The sequence below is a fragment of the Trachemys scripta genome, chromosome 1 (genome assembly GCF_013100865.1).
Source record: "Trachemys scripta elegans isolate TJP31775 chromosome 1, CAS_Tse_1.0, whole genome shotgun sequence".
NCBI classification, from domain to species: Eukaryota; Metazoa; Chordata; order Testudines; family Emydidae; genus Trachemys; species Trachemys scripta.
Window position 1 is genome coordinate 319,796,001 of NC_048298.1, and position 20,449 is coordinate 319,816,449.

General features: G+C 42.3%; 1 protein-coding gene across 1 annotated transcript in view; it reads left to right on the plus strand.

The window, feature by feature from the left end:
• Positions 1 to 9,556: 9,556 nt before the first annotated feature.
• SLC36A4 (solute carrier family 36 member 4) overlaps positions 9,557 to 20,449 on the plus strand; it is a 223,706-nt gene continuing 212,813 nt past the window's right edge. Inside the window, exon 1 of the mRNA XM_034758976.1 lies at positions 9,557 to 9,728. Within this exon, the coding sequence (XP_034614867.1) occupies positions 9,701 to 9,728 (28 nt within the window). The 5' untranslated portion in view covers positions 9,557 to 9,700. The remainder of the gene's footprint in view (positions 9,729 to 20,449) is intronic.

The window sequence follows — 20,449 nt, forward strand, 5'->3', positions numbered from 1 at the left end:
GTTATCGTATAGATCATTGTTGCAACCAGGGTCCTATGGTTGCACCAGTTCTTGTACAGAGGAGGCCAAGTGGGGTGTTGATGGAAAGGTTGTAGTTTGCTGGTTGATTATGCTGTCTGTATGTGTGTATCATTTTTGTATTTGAAGTTATGTATATTAGCTATGTATTATAACATACAGATTATCAAGGGGTGTGAAGTTTGGGTTAAGATCGGATGACATAAGGAATAGATAATCTGCAATATCTCAGATTGGGGTAAGAGGTTGACGGGTCAAAGTTCAGACATTGAGATATGAGGGTATGTTGTTCATATGATGGCTATGTTCAGGTGTGGACTATGATGAGTGGATATGATGCTGAGGATGGATTGAGCCTCATTTGCTGAGATTTAACGTTCAATGAGTTTATGGCTCTAGTTCATATGGTCCAACAGAAAAAGTCTCTCGGTCCCTTTCTTGTAGTCGATGCATGATGTCGCTCCGGCTCACGCCTCCTGGTACTGTCGGTGGCCAGTGATGTGTTCGATGTAGATGTCCCTGGACCATCAGATGGGCTTCGAGACCATGAGGCGTCACATGAGCCGTGCATAGCGTCGACTGATCCTGCAGGTCTGCAGCACATGCTTGTTGCAGGGGTCCCAGGCGCCCAGGGCTCTATCAGGGCATCCATCTGCACCTCGTAGCCCTTCGCTCTCAGGGTGTCGTCCAGGGAAGCATACTTTCCCTCTTATGAGCTCGGGCTTTGTGAAAGGCCGGGGTCCTGTTCTCAAAGGAGACTGTGATGTTGATGAGGATGATCTTTTTCTGGGCCTCGGTGACGACGTCACAGCTGGCTGTTGGTACCAGGGATGGCGCAGTTCATTTGTTTGATTCTAAGTAGCCTCAGTGAAGCATTTGGTCAGCTTCTTGAGAAAGGACTATTCTCAGTAAGTGCCCAATCAAGAAACGCTTAACTGACCATGAACTTTGGGAGATGCCAATCTGAACTTTTCTGGGAATGTTCAAACTAACATGTAAACAATGGCGAATCTGCAAAAAGTTGAATCATCCATAGATGTGACTTGCCCAGGTGGCTACAGAATCCATCTTATTGTTGTGATTTTGCACAGGAGAACAAAGGTTTTCCACCCACAAGAGAATATAAAAGGCCCTGGAAACCCCTCCATTTTGTCTTCAACTGGTTCAGAAGATAGCCTCTCCACCAAAGAGATGCCTGAAAGAAATTGGAACAAAGGACAGTAACTATAGGGGTGTGAGTGATTGCTGGACCCAGACTAGGAAGGAGTCTAGTCTGTGAAAGAAACTTATTGGAACATCTCCTAGGGTGAGATTTAGCTGCCTTTAGTTTCCTACTGTATTAGGCTTAGACTTGCGTGTTTTTGTTTTATTTTGCTTAGTAATTTATTTTGTTCTGTCTGTTATTACTTGGAACCACTTAAATCCTACTTTTTATATTTAATAAAATCACTTTTTACTTATTAATCCAGAGTAAGTAATTAATACCTGGGGGATCAAACAGCTGTGCATATCTCTCTATCAGTGAACAATTTATGCGTTTACCCTGTATAAGCTTTATACAGAATAAAACAGATTTATTTCGGGTTTGGACCCCATTGGGAACTGGGTATTTGGGTGCTGGAGATAGGAGCGCTTCTTAAGCTGTTTTCAGTTAAGCCTGCAGCTTTTTTGGTTCAGACCTGTGTTTGCAGCAGGCTAGCGTGTCTGACTCACCAAGACAGGGTACTGAAGTCCCAAGCTGCCAGGGAAAACGGGCTCAGAGGTAGTCTCAGCACATCAGGTGGCAGTCCCAAGGGGGTCTCTGTGATCCAATCCGTCACAGCTACCAAAGGAGCAATTGGAAGAGAAGCTGGATCAGGCCAAAATGAATGGAAGTTGGAAGGGCAGAAATTTAGGCAGAGGTAGGCTCAATGAAGAGAGGAGGCAAACCTCAAACTTAATGTATGAATACATGTAGTATCCATCACTTCAGCATGAGGACTGTTCTTTCTGGGTAACAGCAATTAATAAATCACTTGGAGAGAAAAACAATAGGCGATAATTAGATAAAGTAAACTGGCAAAAACAAATCTGTCAAATTCACTCAATGTCTTCTGGCAGGATAACACATTCACTGAGTAAAGGAATTGCAGTGAATGTAGGAATATTTTAAGACTAATAAGGCACCCCTACAATTCCAAAACACACACTTGGGGAGAAACTAGATAAATGTGGAATAGGGTGAAATGTTTTAAGAAGGGTAGATATTGAAGTGATATAACTGGCTAAACCCAACAAATATGCTGTATGTTAAGGAAGGATAATCTAGTGTTTAAAGCATTGGACTGGGAATTAAGATATCTTGGCTCCATTTCCAGTTCAAACACAACTTGCTGTGATTTTAAGTCACTTATCTTGTCTGTGCCTTAGTTTATCTCTCTGTGAAAAAGGAATAACACTTCCCTATTGTAAGGCTTAATTCATTAATGTTTTAAAGTATTCCAGTTCCTTCAAGGGAAGATACTATGGAAGTACAGACTTAAGTACAGTATTACTTTTATTATTCTTCATATTGGCTGTGATCCTGCAGGGATCTCTTCTGGGTCCAAAACTATTCAACATTGTTATCAGCTTGGAGAATGGAGAGGAAAGTATGCTAATCAAATCTGCAGACAAAATACTTTGAAAGATAGTGCTGTATATTAATCCTATCTTCTTAAAGCAGAAACTTCCTTTTGAACTAATTAAAATGAGGGTGAAAGAGTGACTGACATCGGAAGGAATAACCAAATGCACATGCAATTGGTGAATACTGGCTATGGCGCCACTCCTTCAGTGAATCCACGCAGATGGATCTCTATGCCAACAAGGAGCTCACTCAGCACCAGAGCGTCTGTAAAAACTCTTGGGCTGTTCACTATCACCTTGGACCTATGTAGAAGATGCAGGATTCCTCTGGCGGATGGGAGTGATACAAGTGTATCCCTCCTCCCAATAGCAGGACTCAGATGATCACAGTGATCCCTTCTAACCTTAGGCCTTGGCTACACTCGGGACTTCATAGTGCTGCCGCGGCAGCGCTGTGAAGCGCAAGTGTAGTCGTGCTGCGAGAGGGCTCTTGCAGCGCTGTATGTACTCTACCTCTCTGAGGGGAGTAGCTTGCAGCGCTGCAGGCACTGATTACACTGGCGCTTTACAGCGCTGTACTCGCTGCACTCAGGGGGGTGTTTTTTCACACCCCTGAGCGCAGATAGTTGCAGCGCTGTACAGCGCCAGTGTAGCCAAGGCCTCAGATTCTATTAGACTTCCCTAGCTGCTTACATTTCTGATCACAGGCAACAGAAAGATCTCTTTGCTGGTAGGCAGTGAACTGTATAACATGTCTAATGCCCTGGAATTGGATGAGGGAGGGGTCAGTTGGCATTAATGGTTGTAAAAATGTGTACAATTTTGCTGCTTAGTATTTTAAGTTGTGGCGGTTCCAACTCCTTTTTAAAAAATGTTGCTTTGAGATTTGAGAGTTTAGTATTGTACTGCCACTGAAAGGCCAGAAAAAAGGAAAGGGGCCTCAGTGCTTTTGTAATCTCTTGCTGGGGAGGAGGTTCAATCTGGATTTGGCTGTCCTATCAAAATGCTCATTGGTTGAGCAATGTTTCTTCAGTGGAAATTCCCAGGGAGGTGGATGTCTTTGTTTAAACAAAACAAAATATGCTACAAGTTACAGAAAGATTTCTAGCAAATATAGAAGCATTCACTGCAAAAGTCCTTTTTAGGGAGTCTCTTTTTTACTTTAGGGGCAAAGGTCCAGACTGTGAGCATTTAGTTTAGTGCATGCTGTAATGAGTTTGACAATGTTAGATCTTTCTAGTGCAGTAGGAAAGGAGCATACCAAGGCCTGAAGGAACCATTGTGATCATCTAGGCTGACCTGTGACCTTTTCTCCCTGAAAAAAGGAAGAAAGGAGAGTAGCAAAATACAGACCCTGGACTTTAGAAAAGCAGACTTAGACTCCCTCAGGGAACTGGTGGTCAGGATCCCCTGCGAGGCTAATATGAGCGGGAAAGGAGTCCAGGACAGCTGGCTGTATTTTAAAGAAGCCTTTTTGAGGGCACATGAACAAACCATCCCGAAGTGCAGAAAGAATAGCAAATATGGCAGGCGACCAGCTTGGCTTAACAGTGAAATCTCTGGTGAACTTAAACTCAAAAAGGAAGCTTACAAGAAGTGGAAATTTGGATAGATGACTAGGGAGGAGTATAAAAATATTGCTGGAGCATGCAGGGGTGTAATCAGGAAGGCCAAGGCACAATTGGAGTTGCAGCTAGCAAGGGATGTGAAGGATTTCTACAGGTATGTTAGTGTCAAGGCTGTATCCCCACTTTGAACTTTAGGGTACAATGTGGGGGCCTGCATGAAGACTTCTAAGCTTAACTACCAGCTTAGCTCGGGTCCGCTGCCACCATCTCAAAGCTAATTCCCTTCCCTGGGAAGCCTTGAGAAACCTTTCACCAACTCCTGGTGAATACAGATCCAAACCCCTTGGATCTAAAAACAAGGAGAAATCAATCATTCCCCTCCTTCCTCCCACCAACTCCTGGTGAATACAGATCCAAACCCCTTGGATCTAAAAACAAGGAGAAATCAATCAGGTTCTTAAAAAGAAGGCTTTTAATTAAAGAAAAAGGTAAAAATCATCTCTGTAAAATCAGGATGGAAAATAACTTTACAGGGTAATCAAACTTAAAGAGCTCAGAGGACTCCCCTCTAGTCTTAGGTTCAAAGTACAGCAAACAAGGATAAACACTCTAGTAAAAGGTACATTTACAAGCTGAGAAAACAAAGTAAAACTAAGATGCCTTGCCTGGCTATTTACTTACAAGTTTGAAATAGGAGAGACTTGTTTAGAAAGATGTGGAGAACCTGGATTGATGTCTGGTCCCTCTCAGTCCCAAAAGCGAACGAACTCCCAAACAAAGAGCACAAACAAAAGCCTTCCTTCCTCCCCCCCCGCCCAGATTTGAAAGTATCTTGTCCCCTTATTGGTCCTTTGGGTCAGATGCCAGCCAGGTTACCTGAGCTTCTTAACCCCTTACAGGGAAAAGGATTTTGGAGTCTCTGGCCAGGAGGGATTCTATAGTACTGTACACAGGACAGCTGTTACACCCTTCCCTTTATAGTTATGACAGTTAGCAACAAGAAGAAGGTCAGAGAAAGTGTGGGACCCTTACTGAATGAGGGAGGCAACCTACTGACGGATGATGTGGAAAAAGCTGAAGTACTCAATGCTTTTTTTTCCCCTCGGTCTTCACAGACAAGGTCAGCTCCCAGACTGCTGCACTGGGCAACACAGCATGGGGAGTACGTGAGCAGCCACTGGTGAAAGAACAGGTTAAGGACTATTTAGAAAAGCTGGACATACACAAGTCCATGGGTCCAGATCTAATGCACCCAAGGGTGCTGAGGGAGTTGGCTGATGTGACTGCAGAGCCATTGGCCATTATCCTTGAAAATTCGTGGCAATTGGGGGAGGTTCTGGACGATTGGAAAAAAGCAAATATAGTGCCCATATTTTACAGACCAGTCAGCCTCACTTCAGTCCCTGGCAAAATCATGGAGCAGGTCCTCAAGGAATTCATTTTGAAGCACTCAGAGGAGAGGAAGGTGATCAGGAACAGTCAACATGGATTCACCAAGGGCAAATCATGCCTCACCAACCTGATTGCCTTCTAGGATGAGATAACTGGCTCTGTGGATATGGGGAAAGTAGTGGCTGTGTTCTATCTTGACTTTAGCAAGTCTTTTGTTACGGTCTCCCACAGTATTCTTGACAGCAAGTTAAAGAAGTATGGATTGGATGAATGGACTATAAGGTGGATAGAAAGCTGGCTAAATCGTCGGGCTCAACGGGTAGTGATCAATGGTTCGATGTCTAGCTGGCAGCCGGTATCAAGCGGAGTGCCCCAGGGCCGGTTTTGTTCAACATCTTTATTAATGATCTGGATGATGGGATTAATTGTGCCCTCAGCAAGTTCGCAGATGACACTAAGCTGGGGGGAGAGGTAGATACGCTGGAGGGTAGGGATAGGGTCCAGAGCGACCTAGACAAATTGGAGGATTGGGCCAAAAGAAATCTGATGAGGTTCAACAAAGACAAGTGCAGAGTTCTGCACTTAGGAAGGAAGAATTCCATGCATCGCTACAGGCTGGGGACCGACTGGCTAAGCGGTAGTTCTGCAGAAAAGGACCTGGGGATTACAGTGGACGAGAAGCTGGATATGAGTCAGCAGAATGCCCTTCTTGCCAAGAAGGCCAATAGCATATTGGGCTGTATTAGTAGAAGCATTGCTAGCAGATCGAGGGAAGTGATTATTCCCCTCTATTCTGCACTGGTGAGGCCACACCTGGAGTACTGCATCCAGTTTTGGTCCCCCCACTACAGAAGGGATGTGGACAAATTGGAGAGAGTCCAGCGGAGGGCAACAAAAATGATTAGGGGGCTGGAGCACATGACTTACGAGGAGAGGCTGAGGGAAGTGGGTTATTTAGTCTGCAGGAGAAAAGAATGAGGGGGGATTTGATAGCAGCCTTCAACTACCTGAAGGGGTTCCAAAGAGGATGGAGCTAGGCTGTTTTCAGTGGTGGCAGATGACAGAATAAGGAGTAATGGTCTCAAGTTGCAGTGGGGGAGGTCTAGATTGGATATTAGGAAACACTATTTCACTAGGAGGGTGGTGAAGCACTGGAATGGATTACCAAGGGAGGTGGTGGAATCTCTAGCCTTAGAGGTTTTTAAGACCCAGCTTGATCAAGCCTTGGCTGGGATGATTTAGTTGGTGTTGGTCCTGTTTTGAGCAGGGGATTGGACTAGATGACCTCCTGAGGTCTCTTCCAACCCTAATATTGTATGATTCTATGAACACAGGCCATAGAACTTCCCCAAAATAATTCCTACAGCACTTATCTTCAGAGTAAATTATAGGGTGCTGAAAATCAGAGTGATGAGAGATCTATGCAATATGGGTACTGAATGTCCTGAAATTCTTGTTTCCCTAGCTGGGATTGCAGAGTTTGAGAAAACATTTGATATCCCTTATCTACTTTGGAAATTTCCAGTTACTCCCTGCCACCCTGACATCTTCCCCTCCTCCTTTCTTTAAAGCTTTGGAAACCACAATTGTTAATTATTATGTGACAATGATAGGAAACACTGCTTTCTTCTAACTGTAACAAGAAACTTAAGGATTATCCCCTAAAGCCATTCTTCTGTATACTGCTTCACTGTAATGTTTCTGCCTGAAAATTTTCCGAAGTTCCTTCTTGTCTTGATTGTGGCTATGTATTTAAAGAAACAGCACACTTGCTTCCAAGCCTATTGCTCCTATACAACTTCACAACACATTGTCTCTGTGAAATCCATAAAAAATAGAAAAAAATTCATAGGAATTGAATAATTTAAAAAGAAAGTATATATAATGTTAATTCCATAGTTTCATAGAGTTAAAGGCCAGAAGGGACCATTAGATCATCAAGTTTGAGCTTCTGTATATATTGAGTCACTAAATTTCACTCAACTACCCCTATTTTAAGCTCAAACACATAGACTAAAGCATTTCATCTTCAGGATAATAAACTGTGCCACAAGAGATCAAAGTGCTCTTTCCATGTTCAAAGGCCTGATCCATCATTAATATAAACTTATGGGAGGGTTGTGAGCATAAGTATTACTGGGGAAACCAACGTGGAGAGGCTAAAGTTAAATGTCTTTCTTAAACCCAAACAGCAAGTTGGTGGTAGAAATGGAATTATTACAACTCAAGAGTTCCTGGCTCCCATCTGTGCTCATGTCTCAAATTCATACTGTCCTTGCCACAGAGCTTACAAACCAGGGATCTGAGTGAAGGTTGTGTGTGGGTGCGAACAAAGGGCCCACCTGAGTTCAACACATGTAAGGATTGAGGCCTAGGTGTCAGTTAGAACTGAAGAGATGAATAAATAGACAAGCAGGGACTTGAGAGAATAAGGATAATAAATCAAAGAGAGTTTAGCATAAAAACAGATGCTTCCACCCCATCTCTTAATAACCACTAATACAAACATGTGTCCTGCCCATATTGCCAACTTCTATGATATTTCATGTGTTTCTTCAAGCCTTCACTCTAGGAGTCATGTGATTATGGAAGATTATCAGGTTTCATTTTAAACCAAGTTTCTAGCCATTATAGTTGAGGTGAAGCTTGAAAATGTGAACCCTAAAGAATGGAAAAAAAACAGTGTCAATAATTAGTTTCCCCTAGCACCCCAAAAAAGGGATGGCCTAAAAATTCTCAGATTTGAAAATCTCAGGATATTTGGGGAGGCTTGAATCATTTTCTAATGCTTCCAGTTGGTAATACTGCATTCCTGTTCCTCTAACTTGGCTTTAAAAACTTAATACAACATTCTGATTTGATTACAGGTTTTGGAATAGGAGAACTGGAAGTGGTGGTAGGGGTCCAAAGGCAACCTTGGTGGGACCAGAGGCGATGCGTGGGAGAAACATGCCCCCCAGATTTCTTCCAGAATTTATATGCTCTATCCTGAACCCCATTGTATACTACCAGAACCTTTAAATTATGCCCTCTTCCCATCAACAGTTATGTGTTGTCTCTGGAGCAGAGTTGTTAGTAAAATTAGGGATATTTGACCAGAGAATCATAGAATTATAGGACTGGAAGGGATCTTGAGAGGTCATCTAGTCCAGGCCCCTGCAAACATAGCAGGACTATGTATTATTTAGAAAGCAGATTATTAATGAAAAGGAATTGATATCTATAGCAAGACTGAGCCTGGGATGATAAGCCAAGTCACATGACTATTACTTATGATTTTATATAGAGACATGGTGGGTGAGGTAATATCTTTCATTGAATGAACTTCTGTTTGTGGAAGGTACAAGCTTTTGAGCTACACAGAGGTCTTCAGATCTGGGGAAGGCAGCAGCATTTGAGCTAAATAAAAGTTGGAACAGATTAAGCAGAAGGGCTAACACATATTGGTCACTCGAAAGTAAGTGGGGGTTGGACTACTATGCATAAAGGGTTTAAAGTGGTAGGCAGCAAAGCATTACAAATTATTGAAATGAGCCCCAACACTTGTTAAGTCTTTGATTGTTGGTGTCTAGCAGGGTTATTTGTCTTCCCTAGACCCCCAACTGCCAGAATTAGGCTATCTATACCCTAAGAAGTTTAGCTTTCATTTTTAACAAAATAAGTTTCTAGCCCTCACTTGTTGTTGGAAAAACTTGACAATGAGACCCCCTATATATTCCAGCACTACAGGGCAAGTAAAAAGACCCAAGATGCCATATTATAAAATCCTATGATTTTTCAGAGCCTGATGCAAAATTGTTGAATGCTTGAGGTTGGTGCTATTGCTCTGCGGCCGGAGTTGGGCTGAAGGGGAGTTAATTAGAGGCAGGCGCATGCAGCACAAATGGGCCGCAGAGCAGCCATGGAATATGCCCCTGGCTCTACTGCAAGGCGCATCCCTAAAGAGCTCTGGCCTCCGGAGGACTAACGCCTTCCTCCTCCCTTCCCGGGGCGTCTTCTCTATCCAGTCCGCGCATTTCTATGGTGTGCTGAAGGATCAGGGAGCGCATGCGCACTGCCTCCCTGTGCCGGCCGGCTCCACACTGAGGAAGGGCGAGCAGAGGGACCATTGAAAGATGGAAGCGGCGGCTAGAGAAGAGCTAGGTACAGCGTGCTCCGTTGGCTGGGGATGGCGGTGAAACTGAGGCGGGGAGGGATAGGCAGCGGCTTGCTGTGTGGCGGGGGTAGAGGGCACAAGGGGGCTGAGGAGATTTGACCCCCCCGCACTTGGGGAGAATGGTTTGCTCCGCCGGGAACGCATCTGCAGGACGGGATAAACCATCCCACGGGGGAGGGGGAGAGAAGGGTTGAACCACTGCAACCCCTTCCTCTTAATAACTCTTGCGGCTTCTCAGTCCCGCCTCAGCCTCCCCAGCGGCTTGCCCGTGCTGGGGTTGAGCCCGGGCCTCCCGCGGGGGGCGGGCGTCTCCTGCCCGGGGCCCTGTCACTGATCCGGGAGGCCCGCGGTGGCAGGGCGAAGGGCGCGGGTACCGCGGCAGCGGGAGCCCCCTGTTGTGTGGCCCGGGCCGCTCTGCGCGCCAGCTGCTCTTTGTGACCGGGGGAGGTGAGGGCGGTACCCCCCGCTTGCGGCCGCCCCAAAGCGGGGCGAGGCTGGCTGGGTTGGCGCGGGTGCTCGGGGAGCTGCGCCCAAGGGGGAAGAGTGACCCACTGCCCGCTGGGGACTCTGAGCCGCAGGCTGAGGAGTGCGCACAGGTCTCGTGGCAGGCGGTGGGGAGGTTGGGAAATCGGGCACGGCACAGAACTGCTGTAACTTCAACTCCCGAGTCTGGGTAACACTTCTGCCTGTAAAGCGAGGTGGTTCGGTGGCTTCTGCTCATTGTGACATCTGCTGCCTCCACAGCCTGCTAAAGCTTTTGGCTGAAGTTTTCAAACTTAAATGTCTAAAGCAAGGCATCTAAATCCATGATTAGGCACCTAAAACTTGACTTTGAGAGGTGTGACTAGTCAGCACCTTTAAATATCAGGTCACTAAACTCATTTAAGCAGCTAATTTTTGACACCGAAATGTGAAAATGTCCAAAAGCATTAATTCACTATGACTGATTTGTTGTAAATCACAAAACTGGGGGAGCCCCCCCACCCCATATATCTGGCTCTTAAGATATAATAATCTGAGGAAGGTTAAAATGGACTGATGTTTTTGTTCTTAGATGTCGTGTGAAAAACACAAACTAAAGCAATGCATGAGTGCGATTCTTTAAAACTAATCTCAGTTTATGGTTAAATAACCAGAACAAAAGCCTTTTACTTTTTCAGATACTGAATATTGGCATCTAAGGTATTCTGGAGGAACTCTCTCCATTATGATGAATAGGACTCCCACAATAAAACACTTTCAATAGCAAAGGGTGGCATCTTTTACATATAACAGTTTTACTGATGCATAGCTTTAGGATCCTTACAGGTATCATTCTTTCTTTGCCTCTACCTTCCAAAACTATGTCATTAGGTTTCTCTCTCCCCGATTATATTCTTTTCATTTATACTTGCAAAAATAGTATTTTCTTTGATCTTGGATTTGGCACCATTGGAGAGAAAAAAAAGAAAACTTCTCTTTAGGAATAAAAATTTCTGCTTGAAAACAGTGACCATAATATAATAATATTTAACATTCCTGTGCTGGGAAGAACACCTCAACAGCCCAACACTCTGACATTTAATTTCAGAAAGGGGAATTATGCAAAAATGAGGTTAGTTAAACAGAAATTAAAAGGTACAGTGACTAGAGTGAAATCCCTGCAAGCTGCATGGACACTTTTCAAAGACACCATAATAGAGGTCCAACTTAAATGTATACCCCAAATTAAAAAACACAGTAAAAGAACTAAAAAAGAGCCACTGTGGCTTAACAACCGTGTAAAAGAAGCAGTGAGAGATAAAAAGGCATCTTTTTAAAAGTGGAAGTCAAATTCTAGTGAGGTACATAGAAAGGAGCATAAACACTGCCAAATTAAGTGTAAAAATGTAATAAAAGCCAAAGAGGAGTTTGAAGAATGGCTAGCCAAAAACAAAAGGTAATAACAAAATATTTTTTAAGTACTTCAGAAGCAGGATGCCTGCTAAACAACCAGTGGGGCCCTTGGACGATTGAGATACAAAAGGAGCACTTAAAGATGATAAAGTCATTGGGGAGAAACTAAATGAGTTTTTTCCTTCAGTTTTCACAGCTGAGGTTGTTAGGGAGATTCCCAAACCTGAGCTGTCCTTTGTAGGTGACAAATCTGAGGAATTGTCACAGATTGAAGTGTCACTAGAGGAGGTTTTGGAATTAATTGATAAACTTAACAGTAACAAGTCACCGGGACCAGATGGCATTCACCCAAGAGTTCTGAAAGCACTCAAATGTGAAATTGCGGAACTATTAACTATGGTTTGTAACCTGTCCTTTAAATCAGTTTCAGTACCCAATGTTTGGAAGATAGCTAATGTAACACCAATATTTAAAAAGGGCTCTAGAGGTGATCCTGGCAATTACAGACCAGTAAGTTGAACGTCAGTACCGGGCAAATTAGTTGAAACAATAGTAAAAAAAATAAAATTGTCAGACACATAGAAGAACATAAATTGTTGGGCAAAAGTCAACATGGTGTCTGTAAAGGGAAATCATGTCTTACTAATCTATTAGAGTTCTTTGAAGGGGTCAAGTGGACAAGGGGGATCCAGTGGACATAGTGTACTTAGATTTCCAGGAAGCCTTTGACAAGGTCCCTCACCAAAGGCTCTCACGTAAATTAAGTTGTCATGGGATAAGAGGGAAGATCCTTTCATGGATTGAGAACTGGTTAAAAGACAGGGAACAAAAGGTAGGAATAAATGGTAAATTTTCAGAATGGAGAGGGGTAAATATGGTGTTCCTCAAGGGTCAGTCCTCGGACCAATCCTATTTACCTTTTTCTCCAGATCATTTATGAATAAGTTAAACAGTGAGGTGGCAAAGTTTGCAGATGATACTAAACTGCTCAAGATAGTTAAGACCAAAGCAGACTGTGAAGAACTTCAAAAAGATCTCACAAAACTAAGTGATTGGGCAACAAAATGGCAGATGAAATTTAATGTGGATAAATGTAAAGTAATGCACACTGGAAAAAAAATAACCCCAACTATACATACAATATGATGGGAGGCTAATTTAGCTACAGCTAATCAGGAAAGAAATCTCGGAGTCATCGTGGATAGTTCTCTGAAGACGTCCATGCAGTGTGCAGCGGCAGTCAAAAAAACAAACAGGATGTTAGGAATCATTAAAAAGGGGTTAGAGAATAAGACGGAGAATATCTTATTGCCCTTATATAAATCCATGGTATGCCCACATCTTGAATACTGCGTAAAGATGTGGTCTCCTCATCTCAACAAAGATATACTGGCATTAGAAAAGGTTCAGAGAAGGGCAACTAAAATGATTAGGGGTTTGGAACGTGTCCCATATGAGGAGAGATTAAAGAGGCTAGGACTTTTCAGCTTGAACAAGAGACTAAGGGAGGATATGATAGAGGTATATAAAATCATGAGTGGTGCGGAGAAAGTGAATAAGGAAAAGTTATTTACTTTGTTCCCATAATATAAGAACTAGGGGCCACCAAATGAAATTAATGGGCAGCAGGTTTAAAATAAATTAAAGGAAGTTCTTCTTCACATAGCGCACAGTCAGCCTGTGGAACTCCTTGCCTGAGGAGGTTATGAAGGCTAGGACTATAACAGGGTTTAAAAGAGAACTAGATAAATCCATGGTGTTTATGTCTATTAATGGCTATTAGCCAGGATGGGTAAGGAATGGTATCCCTAGCATCTGTTTGTCAAAGAGGGGACATGGATGGTAGGAGAGAGATCACTTGATCATTACCTGTTAGGTCACTCCCTCTGGGGCACCTGGCCACTGTCAGTAGATAGAATACTGGGCTGGAGGGACCTTTGTTCTGACCCAGTATGGCCATTCTTATGTTATACAGTGCTTCTCTTTTAGGCTTAAGTTCCTTACTATCTGAATTCATCTTCTGTTACACCTGTTCTTGAAATTATAAAGTGTAATTCATCAGTCTCTGCCAGACCCTTTTGCAAAAGGAATTCTGCAGAGGGATAGGCATTTTCTTACTTTAAAATGGGAATCTGATTGTTGCTTTTACAAACTATACATACTCAGGCACAATGTGGTGTCAGTTGGCATTAATGGCCAGAAAGGCTCCCATTGACTCTTCTGGGCTTTAGATCAAATGCACTTGGCTTCTCTTCAAGTCCCTTATAGTGGATCTCCAGAACTAACCTTTGATCCTAGGCATTTTTACTCTCCAGTAACTCTCTTAATTTGACATTTGTCTCATCTTTGCTGTAAGTCTCACCGTTTGAAGCCTTGAAGAAGCTTTATGTGCTTATAGCAACACATTGTTTCCACTTCACTCAGGTATTTGAGTAAATACCCGGTTACAGTACCATTTGATATACTGCAGAGTATCATGGCATGAAGGCAATGGAGTTAACTGATGTCATAAAAGTTGATATGTCATAAGTTAAACTGGAAGTTCATGTCCTTTGTGTGTAGGTTTAAAAGATATATATATATATACTGGCTTACAACTTGTGTACGTATGTGTGCCCACGTCTTTATGTGAAATATTTGTGTGCCTGCATTATTTATCTGTAACTCTACTCAGCTAAGCTAAAATTCTATGTTTTGTCAGCAGATCTCTACTTTTAAAGCACCAATCTTAAAGGGGCATGTAGTCAAAAATTCAGAGAGAGCTCCTAATAATTTTAAATGAAATGAAGAATAGTTCTTACTAGACTTAGTGATAGCCAATCTTACAAACATTTCTCTTCAAACTTCAGTATAAACAGAGAAGAGCAATAGAAATTTAGACATGTTATATGACTCTAGCAGACAAGCAAGTCACAAGCCATGATTTACTTGGATGTAATACTATTACATATCTTCAGGCATAGCTTTTATTAAATTTAGCTCTATATAGAGCTGTTACACTCTTCCTTTGCAACCTGAACTGTAAACAAATTCAACAAGTCTGCCTTGTGCTTTTGGTTAATTTGCCTAACCAGTTGGATGACATGCCTCCAGGTATGTTGAGTAACATGGGAAAGATAGGCCCAGAACTGAGGGTTTTATGCAGCTTTATAATAAGATGTACGTTGGAAGATTGAAGGGATGTATGGGTTTTAGTCTATTTCCTGTATAAAGATGGGTGAAAGAGAAGAAGTGTAGAAATCTCCAAAGGAAAGAAAACAGACCCTCAAACACGTAATACATTAATAGAAAACGTGTAGGGTTTTAGGGACACGTGACTTTGAGTGGACATTGTGACATTGTAACAAACTAGTTGCCTCCAAGTTACAACTGTGAAGTCCTGTCACTGTACATCCTGTCTGCTTGGTATTTCATGGTAATAGCAGGAATAGATTTCAAGCTCCTGCTCTCTCTGCTAAAGGAGAATCTCTCTTTTATCTTTCAACAGTATAAGAGGTATGATATGCAACTGAGAAGTTCTGATTTTATTCAGTAGAGACAAGTAGAACATAGTAGCATCTTTTCTTTTCCATAGGATATTGATTTTGCATTGATATGTGAACCCAGATCCATGATGATAACTTGGTTGTTGTAATAGTATTAGTTTAGTTGCTCTAAACTCTAATGGATAGTGCGAAAGAGCACAGCGCATTATTTAAAAATTGTGTGGTTGGATAGTGAATTATTGTTTAAAAATAGAAAAATGGAGGAAATACTTATCATATAATGGACATAGTGTCCAGTGTTGACAGCAGCCAAGAGGATCTGGAGGGTGGGGGAAGGAAAAACAGCTCCTTTTTCTTCCATCCAAACGTATCAGACACCTACTCTATGTAGAGGTTGATACAAAGCCACCAGGCAGGTCAGAGGTGCAAAATCCCTGGAAGAAATCCTTTGTTCTCCTTTCCCTGCAGTTGAAGGTGGCAACAGGGTTGGCGTTGTACCTGGACGTTGGTGGCAAAGCTCCCCCCACTTGTCTTTCCTATCTATCACTGGCTAGCAGCTTTAAGCATCTGTCTTGTAGGTGTAAGCACAATTTTCAAGCCCTGAAATAAAGCTTACCTAAGTTGCGGTTTGACTTACTGGAATTCTGGAGAGAGATGGATTGTATTAATTGTAAATGAATTCACATCCCTGGTAATAATGGCTAATAAATGCACTGCTGAGTTAGTTATTTATTACATTTAATTTCAAACAGGAATCAGATATCCTGTAGCACATAGTAAATTTGGGGGGATTATTTTGCTTTTTTGGTGGGTAAAGACAGTTGGCCATTTACTTAGGTGCTTTTGAAAATCGCACTAGGTATCTATGTGTACCTTCAAAAATCTGCCTCTTAGTGATAATATCACCATTTGCAAGTGTTGTAGTAATTCAGAAAGACTTGGCTTGGTCTAGAGGACTACAGCAGTTGAGATAAAGGACATACATTTATGTAAAATCACGATTTTAATGTGTGTTTGTGGTGAAATACTTCATAAAAGAACAATAAAATCCTGACTCTGAACGGCTACTTAGTTTAACAATGAAAATGTCTTTGCTTTTGCTAATCCTTTGATATGTGACAGTTAGTGTTTATAAGCAAAACTGAGTACTTCATGATTTATGGTCTGATCATGTAGAATTGCCAACAATAATTATTCTCAGAGCACAACTTATTTTCTGTAAATGTCTGTTCTTAGTAATTCTGTATGTTACTAAATCACGCTTAATCTGAAATGCATGGCAGGGTACTGTACAAATGTGTTTTTTTTTTTTTTCCAAGAAAAAAGAGGAAGGATAACCTGGAAGTCAGGTCATTGCATTAGCAATTGATTTTTTTTTTTTTTAAGTCATGCTTAAAAATAGGCATCTTAATTGACTGGACAGCTCAAGATTTAGCATTCTGGGAAGTGCAATTACCAATGCTTGGTGATAAAACAGATTACACTTTGTTACAGCAATTTTTAAACATTGAAGAATTTTCCTTTTTATCAAAAATGTTAAAGCATATGTATCATTAGGGTAATTTAGAGTTGATGCAATTCCTTTTTTACTACCTGTTTTGACAGGGGAAAGTGGGCCTTGGTTTGACAGCTTTCCCCTCCCCACCCACCTTTTATCTCCAGCAGTTCAGGAGTGATCATTTTTATTTTTAAATTAAGTGAAGGTGAGTTTGATGTGCATTGTGGGATGATCTGTTAGCCCTGGCTACAGCTAACCAAACCCCCAAGGCTCTGCCAATGCACCTAAAGCATGTCTAGCAGCACCCCTGCTGAGAGTGCCTTCCATGGTCACTTTATGGTGTTTATCAGTAATAATCTAGGCTTGAGTACTGCAAGTGTGTAAACAACTTGATATATGTGATCATAAGAATGGCTGTACTGGGTCAGACCAATGGTCCATCTAGCCCAATGTCCTGTCTTCTGACAGTGGTCAATACCAAATGCTTTAGAGGGAATGAACAGAAAAGGGCTATTATCATGTGATCCATCCCCTGTCATCCTGTCTCAGCATCTGGCAGTCAGAGGCTTAGGGACACAGCCATCTTGGCTAATAGCGTTTGATGGACCTATCCTCCATGAACTAATTAATTCTTTTTTGAACCAAGTTATACTTTTGGCCTTCACCACATCCCCTGGCAACGAGGTCTACAGGTTTACTGTGCATTGTATGAAGAAGTATTTCCTTATGATTTGTTTCAAATGTGCTGCCTGTTAATTTTGTTAGGTGACTCCTGGTTCTTGTGTTATCCGAAGGGGTAAATAACACTTCTTTATTCACTTTCTCCACACCAGCCATGTTTTAATAAATCTCTATCATATCCCCCTGAGTCATCTCTTTTCCAAGCTAACAGTCCCAGTCTTTTAAATCTCTCATATGGAAACTGTTCCGTACCTTTAATCATTTTTGTTGCCCTTCTCTGTACCTTTTCCAATTCTAATTTATCATTTTTGAGATGGGATGACCAGAACTGAAGTGTGTATTGAAGGTGTGGGTGTACCGTGGATTTATATAGTGTCATTATGATGATACTGTCTTATTATCTATCCATTTCCTAATGGTTCCTAACTTTCTTTTAGCTTTTTTGACTGCTGCTGCACATTGAGCTCATATTTTCAGAGAGCTCTCCATAATGACTCCCAAGATCTCTTTCTTGAGTTGTAACAGCAAATTTTAAACCATTTTGTATGTATAGTTGGGATTATATTTTCCATTGTGCATTACTTTGTATTGGGGTTACTTGCCAGCATAAAGTAACTCACATGTATAATGTTTGCTGGATTGCAGACATACTTTGCAGTTACATAACACTCCTGAAGATCGCAGTGTACTTTACAGGGGTTGGATTTTCGCCGCTTTTATAGATTAGGAAGTGTAACAGGGCCCTTTGCCTCTGCTCCACAAACTGCTCAGAGTCCCTTCTGCTGGTCAAACACCTTATGCAGTTTATTTACAATGAGGGTTCCCACCCTCATACTATATACAGCTCTGCTCCAACAGTCCTAGGGAGCCGCCAGCTCCTGCACCAATCAGGGAAGAGCAACCTCTTTCCACCCTCTGCTGCCTGCTTTCCCTGCTTTCTACTTCCTTCCTGTACCTGTTTGTACCCTCTGCCTAATAGTTTAATTAGCCTTCCAGCTCTCCTCCACCCACAAATTAGGCACAACTCCATTTAACCAGCACCATTCTGAATTGTTTGCTCGAAGCTCCTGTTACCAGAGTGCTGGATCAGCTGTTCTTGTCTAGCACTTTGTCACAGGGAGACTTTTAAGGGGTGCATACTTAGTCAACGGTCAGTACAGTTAAAGAATGCACTTTGCCTCATACCTACCCTCCCATACTCCAACTGTAATTTTTGTTTGTTTACACTTTTGAAATCCCCCATCCAGTGCACTAGACCCTGTATTTAAAAAAAAAAAATCCCAAACAAAACACTCCTTAGTTTAAAAGATCATAAATTGACCCTCCATCCCATAACACACGATTCCTCTTGCAGTCAGCCCTACTCCCCAATCATTATCCTTCTCCAGGCCCTGGAAAAGCTTGAGAAAAATGGATATGTCTTGCAGCATGCCCTGAAGATCATCAAATCCAGCTCTAGTAGACCAAGGAGGGAAGTAAATTTCAGAGCTGAGGAACACATTACTGACAATGCCCTGTCTCTACCTCCCTTCTCTTAAAATCAGGGAGTTGTCAGCTGTAGTACTTGTGCTAACTGTAACTCCTGAAGTATCATGGAGAGAGAAGCGTGATATTCTGGTATGCAGACCCAAATGTATTTTGTAGGTCAAAATACATTGCTACAACCCAAACCTGATAAGCTGCCCTGGCTCCATCATTCCAAATGGACCTGGACCAGATTTAAAGGCCGAAGTTGTACTAGCTACTGGATGAATAGGAGGTGTGATGGCAACAGGAGTCAATTTGAGGATAAACAGTTGGCTAGGGCGGAGGCTGAGTGGGAGCGGTTGGATTGCTTTAGGACAATACTATACTTCAGGAGAACCAGTGATATATGTGGGTGCCACACTGATTGGCTAAATGCTGATTGGTGTGTTTATTTTGGCTACTGTATTTAGATCTATTCAGAGCAAAAATATGCACATGAATCAGATTATTCAATTAGAACTGGACCTACGGGCTACTGATGTGAGCATAGGAATGGGTAGCAGGAATTCTAAATTCTAATCCCAATTCTCTGAATAATTTCTTGGGATTAGGTAAACGGGTCTTCTCTGCCTCAGTTTCCCCAGTATCTGTCTTTCAGGGATGTTTGAAGAGAATGCTAGGCACTACTATCATGGTTACAGATGACTTATTAAATAAAACATCACTCTATGTGGATTTTTTTTTTATGGACAGACAATAGGTGTTCTGAAGTATAGCACTTCCTTTTCAGAGATTATAGTCTGTAAGAATCTGTATCACACAACACTCGCATGTTTTTCATCCAGTTCATCCTCAAGTCATACTTGATCCAGAGTTTGTTTCTTTGAATGCTAATTTTCATGCCCTGGGTTTTCACAGTACCTCCTCTGATCAGTGAGTGGATGGCATGGTTTAAATTTTAGGACTTTGGTCTGTACCCATATATACAGAGTCTCTTTGGAGCCTCATTATGAATCATAGATGTAAAACCCATACAATTTTACTTTAGTGGTATATAAAAATATCAGTATAATGAAACTGATTATGATGGGGTGGACAGGCCCCATGCTGGCAACGAGTGGGTTAATGAGAGCCTCTGAACCCAACTGGCCCGCAGCACTACACTACACTTTAAGGCATGGAGAGGGGGAGTTAAAAGTAGGAGATTTGGCCCAGTTCTGGGCTGACCAGGAGCAAGAGCAGAGCTCTGCTTTTCTTGTTGGGAGAGAAGCCTGCTTGCAGCCCTGAGACTGAACTAGTTTAGTGGGGGCTTATCTGGCTGGTAGAAGGAACAGCCAGGCTCTGAGGGATTGGTAGAGGCATGGCACATTTGGATACAAGCCCTGAGTGGAAGCGTGGGGTCCCACCAACAGTTCGTTGGATCACCCTGTTTTGAGAAGGTGTGTGCGTGCGTTCGTGTTCCTGATTTCTCTGGACCATAACTCCCTGAAAAGGGAGAGACTGAAGTGTGCCTTGGCCAGAGGACAAAAACATTGCGATCTTAGGTTGCTGTCTCTGGGAGGTCCATCAGTGGATACCTGCAGCTGGGTGAACTGTTCCCTGATGGGCCAAAGGGGATGCTGCAGAGGAAACCTGGTCACACTGATATTCTATTAATAGTCCTGAGATGGGATCATGTTGTACTGGTTGCTGCAAGCACACC